Consider the following 11,083-nt stretch of genomic DNA (forward strand, 5'->3'; position numbering starts at 1 on the left):
TGGATGACCGTGTTAACATATGGGGTATCTCCGTACTCGGGAGAAATTGCACTACAAATTTTGGGGGTCTTTTTCTCCTTTTACCCCTTATGAAAAGGAAAAGTTGGGGGCTACACCAGCTTGTTAGTGTAAAAAAATAAAAAAATTTACACCAACATGCTGGTGTTGCCCCATACTTTTTATTTTCACAAGTGTTAAAAGGAAAAAAAAGACCCCTAAAATTTGTAACACAATTTCTCCTGAGTACGGAAATAGCCCATATGTGGGCGTAAAATGCTCTGCGGATGCACAACAAGGCTCAGGAACGAGAGCGCACCATGTAAGTTTGAGGCCTAAGTTGGTGACTTGCACAGGGGTGGTTGATTTTACAGCGGTTCTGACATAAACGCAAAAAAATAAATACCCACATGTGACCCCATTTTGGAAACTACACCCCTCAGGGAAATTAACAAGGGGGATAGTGAGCCTTAAAGGGGTTGTGCGCTGCCCTGACTTTCGGAGCTCCGCTCACAGCGTTCGGAAGTTTATTACTCCGAACGCTGTGTGCTGGCTTCCGTGTTCGCAGCCGTTGGGCGTGATGTCATGCCTGGCCCCTCGCGACGTCTTGCCCACCCCCTCGTGACGTCTCGCCCGCCCCCTCATGACGTCTCACCCGCCCCCTCAACGAAAGTCTATGGGAAGGGGGCGCGAGGGGCGGGCGAGGGGCCGGGCGTGGCGTCACGCCGGGCGGCCACGAACACGGAAGCCCGCACACAGCGTTCGGAGTAATGAACTTCCGGACGCTGTGAGTGGAGCTCCGAAAATTAGGGCAGCGCACAACCCCTTTAACACCCCACAGGTGTTTGATGAATTTTCGTTAAAGTTGGATGGGAAAATGAAAAAAAAAAATTTTTGCACGAAAATGCTGGTGTCACCCTAAATTTTTCATTTTCACAAGAGGAAATAGCAAAAAAGCCCCCCAAAATTTGTAACCGCATTTCTTCTCAGTAAGAACATACCCCATATGTGGATGTAAAGTGCTCTGCTGGCGAACTACAATGCTCAGAAGAGAAGGAGTGCCATTGTGCTTTTGAAGAGAAAATTTGTCCAGTATTGAAGGCCACGTGTGTTTACAAAGCCCCCATAGTGTCAGAAAAATGGACCCCCCCACATGTGACCCCATTTTGGAAACAACACCCCTCAAGTAATGTAATAAGGGGTACAGTGAGCATTTATGCCCCACAGGTGTCTGACAGATTTTTGGAACAGTGGTCCGTGAAAATTTAAAATGTAATTTTTCATTTGCACAGCCCACTGTTCCAAGGATCTGTCAAACGCCAGTGGGGTGTAAATGCTCACTGCACCCCTTATTAAATTCTGTGAGGGGTGTAGTTTCCAAACTGGGGTCACATGTGGGGGGTCCACTGTTCTGGCACCATGGGGGGCTTTGTAAACACACATGGCCCCTGACTTTCATTCCAAACAAATTCTCTTTCCGAAAGCTCAATTTCGCTCCTTCTCTTCTGAGCATTGTAATTCTCCCGCAGAGCACTTGACGTCGACACATGGGGTATTTCCATACTTAGAAGAAATGGGGTTACAAATCTACAGGGTAATTTTCTCCTATTACCCCTTGTAAAAATGTAAAATTTGGGGAAAAACCAGCATTTTAGTGAAAACATTTTTTTTTTCATTTACACATCCAACTTTAACAAAAAGTAGTCAAATACCTGTGAGGTGTTAAGGCTCACTGTACCCCTTGTTATGTTCCTTGAGGGGTGTAATTTCCAAAATAGTATGCCATATGTTTTTTTTTTTTGCTGTTCTGGCACCAGAGGGGCTTTCTAAATGCGACATGCCCCCCAAAAACCATTTCAGCAAAATTTGCTTTCCAAAAGCCAAATGTGACTCCTTCTCTCCTGAGCATTGTAGTTCGCCCGCAGAGCATTTTACGTCCTAACATGGAGTATTCCCATACTCAGAAGAGATGGGGTTACAAATTTTGGGGGGCATTTTCTCCCATTACCCTTAACCCCTTAAGGACCCAGCCATTTTACACCTCAGGACCCGGCCATTTTTTGCAATTCTGACCACTGTCACTTTAAACATTAATAACTCTGGAATGCTTTTAGTTATCATTCTGATTCCGAGATTGTTTTTTCGTGACATAATCTACTTTAACATAGTGGTAAAATTTTGTGGTATCTTGCATCCTTTCTTGGTGAAAAATCCCAAAATTTTATGAAAAATTAGAAAATTTGGCATTTTTCTAACTTTGAAGCTCTCTGCTTGTAAGGAAAATGGATATTCCAAATAATTTTTTCTTTTATTCACATATACAATATGTCTATTTTATGTTTGCATCATAAAATTTACGTGTTTTTACTTTTGGAAGACACCAGAGGGCTTCAAAGTTCAGCAGCAATTTTCCAATTTTTCACAAAATTTCCAAACTCACAATTTTTCAGGGACCAGTTCAGGTTTGAAGTGGATTTGAAGGGTCTTCATATTAGAAATACCCCACAAATGACCCCATTATAAAAACTGCACCCCCCAAAGTATTCAAAATGACATTCAGTCCGCGTTTTAACCCTTTAGGTGTTTCACAGAAATAACAGCAAAGTGAAGGAGAAAATTCACAATCTCCATTTTTTACACTCGCATGTTCTTGTAGACCCAATTTTTGAAATTTTACAAGGGGAAAAAAGAGAAAATGTATACTTATATTTGTAGCCCAATTTCTCTCGAGTAAGCACATACCTCATATGTCTATGTAAAGTGTTCGGCGGGCGCAGTAGAGGGCTCAGAAGCGAAGGAGCGACAAGGGGATTTTGGAGAGTACGTTTTTTTTAAATGGTTTTTGGGGGGCATGTTGCATTTAGGAAGCCCCTATGGTGCCAGAACAGCAAAAATCCCCCACATGGCATACCATTTTGGAAACTAGACCCCTTGAGGTACGTAACAAGGAATAAAGTGAGCCTTAATACCCCACAGGAGTTTCACGACTTTTGCATATGTAAAAAAATAAAAATAAAATTTCACTAAAATGTGTGTTTCCCCCCCAAATTTCACATTTTTGCAAGGGTTAATAGCAGAAAATACCCCCCAAACATTGTAACCCCATCTCTTCTGAGTATGAAGGCACCCCATAAGTTGACCTGAGGTGTACTATGGGTGAACTACAATGCTCAGAAGAGAAGGAGTCATATTTGGCTTTTTGAGAGCAAATTTTGCTCGGGGGCATGTCGCATTTAGGAAGCCCCAATGGTGCCAGGACAGCAAAAAAAAACACATGGCATACCATTTTGGAAACTAGACCCCTTGTGGAAAGTAAAAAGAAATAAAGTGAGCCTTAATACCCCACAGGGGTTTCACGACTTTTGCATACGTAAAAAAAAATAAAAAATCACTAAAAGGTGTGTTTCCTCCCCAAATTTCACATTTTTGCAAGGGTTAATAGCAGAAAATACCCCCCAAAATTTGTAACCACATCTCTTCTGAGTATGGAGGTACCCCATAAGTTGACCTGAAGTGCACTACGGGCGAACTACAATGCTCAGAAGAGAAGGAGTCATATTTGGCTTTTTGAGAGCAAATTTTGCTCGGGGGGCATGTCGCATTTAGGAAGCCCATATGGTGCCAGGACAGCAAAATAACATGGCATACCATTTTGGAAACTAGACCCCTTGAGGAACGTAAGAAGGCGTAAAGTGAGCATTTACCCCCCACTGGTGTCTGTCATATCTTTGGAACAGTGGGCTGTACAACATTTTTAATTTGCACAGCCCACTCTTCCAAAGATCTGTCAGACACCTGTGGGGTGTAAATTCTCACTGCACCCCTCATTACATTCCGTGAGGGGTGTAGTTTCCGAAATGGGGTCACATGTGGGGTTTTGTTTTTTTTGCATTTGTCAAAACCGCTGTAACAATCAGCCACCCCTGTGCAAATCACCTCAAATGTACATGGCGCACTCTCCCTTCTGGGCCTTCTTGTGCGCCCCCAGAGCAGTTTGCGCCCACATATGGGGTATCTCCGTACTCGGGAGAAATTGCGTTACAAATTTTGGGGGGCTTTTTTCCCCCTTTACCTCTTGTCAAAATGAAAAGTATAGGGCAACACCAGCATGTTAGTGTAAAAAGTTTATTTTTTTACACTAACATGCTGGTGTAGACCCCAACTTCACCTTTTCATAAGGGGTGAAAGGAGAAAAAGACCCCCAAGATTTGTTAGTCAATTTCTCCCGAGTACGGCGATACCCCATATGTGGCCCTTAACTGTTGCCTTGAAATACGACAGGGCTCCGAAGTGAGAGAGCGCCATGTGCATTTGAGGCCTGAATTAGGGATTTGCATAGGGGTGGACTTAGGGGTATTCTACGCCAGTGATTCCCAAACAGGGTGCCAGCTGTTGCAAAACTCCCAGCATGCCTGGACAGTCAACGGCTGTCCGGCAATACTGGGAGTTGTTGTTTTGCAACAGCTGGAGGCTCCATCTTGGAAAGAGTGGCGTACGAGACGTTGTTCATTTTTATTGGGGAGGGAGGGGGGCTGTGTAGGGGTATGTGTATATGTAGTGTTTTTTACTTTTTATTTTTTTTGTGTAAGTGTAGTGTAGTGTTTTTAGGGTACAGTCACATGGGCCGGGAATTACAGCGAGTTTGAGCTGCCGCGCAAAATTTGCTGCATTGCAAACTTGCAGCCCGATACTCACTGTAAGCCCCCTGCCCATGTGAATGTACCCTGTACATTCACAGGGGGGGGACCTCCAGCTGTTGCAAAACTACTACTCCCAGCATGCCTAAGAATGTTTGGAAGTTGTGGTTTTGCAACAGCTGGAGGCACACGGGTTGGGAAACACTGAGTTAGGAAACAATGTTTACCAACCAGTGTGCCTCCAGCTGTTGCAAAACCACAACTCCCAAACATTCTCAGGCATGCTGGGAGTAGTAGTTCGGCAACATCTTTAGAGACAGATGTTGCCGAACTACAACTACCAGCATGCTTGGAGTTGTAGTTTTGCAACATCTGGAGGACTACAGTTTGCAGACCACTAATACAGTGGTTCCCAATCTGTGCCCTTCCAGATGTTGCAAAACTACAACCCCCAGTATGCCAAAACTGTCCAGGCATGCTGGGAGTTGTAGTTCTGCAACATCTGAAGGGCCAGATGTTACAGCACTACAACTCCCAGCATGCCTGGACAGTAAGGGCATGCTGAGGATGTGTAGTTTTGCAACATCTGGAAGGGCACAGTGGTCCAAAAACTGTGGACCTCCAGATGTTGCAAAACTGCAACTCCCAGCATGCCCAGACGCCAAGGGCTGTCTGGGCATGCTGGGAGTTGTAGTTTACAGGGTCCTATTACAGCAATGCATGTCGCTTTACGGCGACGTGCATTGCTGTAAAGGGCCCGACCGCGGCTGAAGATATACTCACCTGTCGCCGCCGCCGCCATCTTCATCGACTGGATCCGGGTCTTCAGGGACGAGGTAAGTACCGGGGCCGGTCCCCAGCACTCCTCCTGCCGCGTCCTCCGGTCTTCCTCCCATCCTCTACGGACTTTCAGGACGGGAGGAAGTAACCGCCCTCCCTCCTGCGATTGGTCGGTTAACTAACCGACGGATCGCAGGGGATAGGAGGAGGGGGCAGGCTTGCCACCTCGCTCCTATACGTTAGCATGGTCCTGGCTGTCTGTGACAGCCGGGATCATGCGAAATTACCGGGCAGTCGGGTCCCAGAGACCCGATCAGCCCGGTATCGCCGCAGATCACAAGGGCGATTTCCCTTGCGATTTGCGGCGATCGCCGACATGGGGGGCCTACATGGCCCCCCTCGGCGTTTGCCCTGGATGCCTGCTGAAGGATTTCAGCAGGCATCCAGTTCCGATCTCTGCCCGGCGAGTGGCAGAGACCGGAAAACGCCAGGACGTACGGGGACGTCCTGGGTCCTTAAGGCCCAGGGTGCGGGGACGTCCCCGTACGTCATGGGTCCTTAAGAGGTTAATAAAAATGGTAAATTTGGGAAAAATATGCACTTTAGTGAAAAACATTTTTTGTTCATTTACACATCCGACTTTAATGAAAAGTCGTCAAATACCTGTGAAGTGTTAAGGCTCACTGTACCCCATGTTACATGCCTTGAGGGGTGTAGTTTCCAAAATAGTATGCCATGTTGGGGGTTTTCTGCTGTTCTGGCAACATAGGGGCTGCCTAAATGTAACATGCCCCCCAAAAACCATTTCAGAAAAACTCACTCTCCAAAATCCCGTTGTCACTCCTTCTCTCCTGAGCCCTCTACTGTGCCCGCCGAACACTTGACATACACATATGAGGTATTTCCTTACTCGAGAGAAATTTGGTTACAAATTTTGAGAGGATTTTTCTCCTTTTACCCCCAAAAATTCAAACACTGGGTCTACAAGAACACGCGAATGTAAAAAATTAAGATTTTGAATTTTTTCCTTCACTTTGCTGCTATTCTTGTGATACACCTAAAGGGTTAACACGCTTACTGAATGTCATTTTGAATACTTTGAGGGGTGCAGTTTTTATAATGGGGTCATTTGTGGGGTATTTCTAATAAGAAAGCCTTTCAAATCTACTTCAAACCTGAACTGGTCCATGAAAAATTCCGATTTTGAAAAATCTGTGAAAAATTTGAAAATTGCTGCTGAACTTTTAAGCCCTCTGATGTCTTCCAAAAGTAAAAACATGTCAAATTTATGATGCAAACATAAAGTAGACATACTGTATTTGTGAATCAAAATATAATTTATTTGGAATGTCTATTTTCCATACAAGCAGATAGCGTCAAAGTTAGAAAAAAGCTAAATTCTCAATTTTCTCATCAAATTCTGGAATTTTTCATCAAGAAATGATGCAAGTATTGACAAAATGTTACCACTAACATAAAGTAGAATATATAACGAAAGATGGGGAGTGATATAAAACATAACTTTTACTAGTTCATCACTAAAAACACATATTATATAGTGAGTGTATAAATGGGCAAAGACTTACCCTCCAAAAAGACGCAAAATAAAGACTCCTGTTAAAGTCAATTTAGTTATATCAATGCTTGCAGATATAGTCACTATCTCAGTCTGCACGTCTCCAAATTACAGCCCGACGCGTTTCTGACAAAAGTCAAATGTCTTCCTCAGGGGCATAAGAGGAGACAGTGACTCTCACATTGTTTAAATATATTTGATTTAGCACAGAGAAATCAATACTCAGTTATTTGAGCGAAGAGAAATCAATATCCACCCGCCGCTCTGGAAGCGGATATGAGATCAGACGCCGCTCCAGCTCACTCGTGCGCACAGTAGCCGGCACAACTGCACGGCTCCCCGCCACAGCGGGTTTGTGCAGGAGACGAGCGTGGACGCAGCAACTCAAACAGTGAGTAAGACCTCTGCTGTTTTCTCCACAGGTCTAATGGGACAACAAGTGAGCCTCACTGTATATTATGTGCTTTTATTAAAGGGTCTACAGACTGGACCATTTGAGGCATTCCCTGCTCACTGTATTATTGGGTACTGTGCCAACTCATCTCAGTCACAGTTACAGTTAACCCAAGCCGTTACTGTATCAGCAACTGGGATATCATTCAGATATTCATTTCTCTTCGCTCAAACAACTGAGTATTGATTTCTCTGTGCTAAATCAAATATATTTAAACAATGTGAGAGTCACTGTCTCCTCTTATGCCCCTGAGGAAGACATTTGACTTTTGTCAGAAACGCGTCGGGCTGTAATTTGGAGACGTGCAGACTGAGATAGTGACTATATCTGCAAGCATTGAGATAACTAAATTGACTTTAACAGGAGTCTTTATTTTGCGTCTTTTTGGAGGGTAACTCTTTGCCCATTTATACACTCACTATATAATATGTGTTTTTAGTGATTAACTAGTAAAAGTTATGTTTTATGTCACTCCCCATCTTTCGTTATATTAGTTCAGACTGGGAGCACTGCATACCTAGGTGTATAGATACCTGACCTATCTCTTATTATTTCATAAAGAAGAATATGTCACGAAAAAACAATCTCGGAATCAGAATGAAAGGTAAAAGCATCCCAGAGTTATTAATGCTTAAAGTGAAAGTGGTCAGATGTGCAAAAAACGCTCTGGTCCTACAGTGAAAATTGGCCTGGTCCTTAAGGGGTTAAAGTTATGCTATGACATGTTAATAACTTAGGTTGAAATGTTTTTATTAATTAAAAAAAAAGACAAAAAAATAAAAAATAAATTCGGGTAAAAAAATAACCACAACCAATAATATACAACTTTGAAGGGCCCCACTAAAATAAATACAGGAATAAATACATAGAAAAGGTAAAGAAACAAACCCTAGATTAATTTACATTTAAAAAAAAAAAAATTACATTAAGTGATTAACAATGAGGATCAATAGTGATTACAAAAGCAGTAATACTTACCATCTATGTGCCACATATCATTTGGTCCCTTGGTGGAATATACTTTTCTTGGAATTCTACATCATCGCGGTCGACGTCTCCTCAGTCTATCATTGTCAAGTTCCCTCATGATTTCATGAATATTGTTTCTAAATAAATTATTAAGAAAAAATTATTTTGAGTTATAAATTAGAAAATATTATTAAAGGAAAAATTTAAGTACCTATAGCAGGGTTTAAGTCCAATAACGTCACTAATTCGCTTGTGCATTGCTCTTATTCCTTTAAATGGAGACCAGTTTTTGAGCTCACCCTTAAATAAGAAGGTAAACTCTTAACACAAAATATCACTACCTCATTTTAAAATATATCTCTATGTAAATTGAGACATATAAGCACATGTACTGCCCTGAAAAAATTGAAAATTTGGGTTATAGGTCTGTCAGGACATATTCTCCTCAATCCCAAACATTGTAGAAGTGTCGACTGCTAAGAAAAAAAGATAAATAAATAATGTAGACATTATAAATTCTAAAGATAACATGTGCTTTAAGTACATCTGACATTTTTACATGTCTGGACTGTAGAATAAAAATTATTTATGAGAATTAAATTTGACATTTTATGTGTAACATGATTAACATCTCCTTGTGGGTGTATCCTTGATGAAACAATGCCCTTATTGGGTTATGTAATGTTTATTAAGAAAAAAAAATACTAAAAAGATTTGGAAAAGAAAATTAAAAGCTTAACTGTATGTCATAAAAAAATTGCCCTTGAAATATCAACATATAATTAGAGTCATCAAAGACTATTGTGACATCAGACAATCAATAGAACAATGCCTGTGGAAAGTTGCAGAAATTGTAGCTTTTCTCCATTCTGTATGTGCCGTCATCCAGGCACACTGCAGAGAATTACATTATGAGTGAGACTATCACACGACAAAGATCCAGGAGAAAAATGGATTAGCGATAAGTTATGATGGTCAATGGTAGTCAGAAGCCTTAAATAAAAACCAATTCACACCAGACATTTCACTAGCAAATATCAACATTTTTTACATGATTTTCTTAAACAACCTATTAAATGATTTCTATATTATTATTCCGATTATTTAAAAAAAAAAAAAGAATAAAAAAATAAAATATTAAATTGGGGATTATATTGCTTTACCTTGATATACATTAACTGTTGAATTCCTTGGCACATCAAATAATGATCTTACTTTGCTATGAAAGGCTATTTCTGTCAAAGTACCTAATTGGTAAAAAAAAAAAAACTAATTAAAATGTTAAAAAGATTATTAAAATGTAGAAAAAAAATGGTGTTTCAAACATAACATAATGATACATTACCATTACCATAATTTTTCTGAATCTTGTACAGCTTTGTTAGGATCAGCCATTTCTAAGACATTACTGTAAAATGATAAACATTGGATTGATCAACATTGATAAAACATTAAAGGGGTACTCCTGTGGAAAAGTTTTTATTTTTTTAAATCAACTGGTGCCAGAAAGTTAAACAGATTTGTAAATCATTTGCATCACAAAGAAAGTGGAAAAAATGGACCACTCACTGGAGTCCTGTGCAGTAACTTCTATATTCACATGAAGACAAAGGGTAAAACAGCAGGGAGGACAGGTGGACGGACGCGGGGGGAGAGATCGTCTTGGTGACGGACCGTTTGCGCGTCGGAGCGCTTTGTCAGACCGGGGAGATGACGATCACAGGAAGAGGTGTGCTTTTAAAAGGGAGGACCTGGTTTCCTTGACAACACAGGTAAACCAGATCTCTTCAATACTTATACATGTAAAAATACAAAAAAGTGCAAATAACATTAAAATCAACCTATGCAGGTAAGGTCTCGATATACATGTTTATATAAATGCCCCTATTTCATGTTTTTCATTGAAGCCTAAGGGGCCGGTGGCATCCATCCGGACTATCCACCTAGCTTCACTCTTTAGCAGGTGTTGGTGTCTGTTCAGACCTCTAGCTGGTGACTCTATGCGTTCTATGGCTGCAAATCGTAATGTTTCCACATTATTATTGTGTTTCTCTCTCATATGTGATATGAACCTAGGAGCACCTACTCCTGTTACTAAGGATCTGAGGTGTTCTCTTATTCTATGGTACAGCGGACGAATCGTATTTCCAATATAAAACTGTCCGCATGTACAGATGAGACAATACACCAAATACAACAAATGTTGTTTTGCAGGTGAAAAATTGTCTAATTTTTATTTTGTAACTGCCTAATTGTATCTCACTGAATTTACCATTAAGTTTGCACTGTTTGCAGGAGCCGCAAGGAAAGTTACCTGATGGGCGAGTATCGGTAAGCCAATTATGTGCGGTTTGTTTCTGTTTTTTAAAATAGTTTAATTGATCTTGTATAGTGTGATTTTTTTCTGTAGGTGGTGATAGGGTTGAGCTCAGACCAGTGTGAAAAATTAGGATCCTGTTGTATTATATGCCAGTATTTCAATATTGCTCCTTTGATGGTGTTATTTAGTGGAGCATTTTTGAAAGTAAATGTAAATCTGGAATCAGTATTTTGATGTTTATTTTTGGGTTTTAACAGATAATGTCTAGGAATTGAATCTACTTGTTGTCTCGCTTTTATCAATACTTGAGAAGGATATTTTCTTTTCTTTAATCTGTCTTCTAGTTCATT

At 41.0% G+C, this 11,083-nt stretch overlaps 1 protein-coding gene across 2 annotated transcripts in view; it reads right to left on the reverse strand.

Moving 5' to 3' along the window:
* Positions 1-9,670, reverse strand: part of METTL24 (methyltransferase like 24) — a 140,427-nt gene extending 130,757 nt beyond the window's left edge. The window contains exons 1-2 of one of the 2 annotated variants that reach the window (XM_056566316.1): positions 9,577-9,670; positions 8,423-8,550 (exon numbers count right to left, since the gene is read on the reverse strand). In XM_056566316.1, the coding sequence (XP_056422291.1) occupies positions 8,423-8,438 (16 nt within the window). In that variant the 5' untranslated portion in view covers positions 8,439-8,550; positions 9,577-9,670. Of the gene's footprint in view, positions 1-8,422; positions 8,551-9,576 lie in introns of those variants that run through there. The other variant, XM_056566317.1, reaches the window with a different exon arrangement.
* Between the last annotated feature and the right edge of the window lie 1,413 nt (positions 9,671-11,083).

This window comes from Hyla sarda, chromosome 3 (assembly GCF_029499605.1).
Source record: "Hyla sarda isolate aHylSar1 chromosome 3, aHylSar1.hap1, whole genome shotgun sequence".
Classification (NCBI taxonomy): domain Eukaryota; kingdom Metazoa; phylum Chordata; class Amphibia; order Anura; family Hylidae; genus Hyla; species Hyla sarda.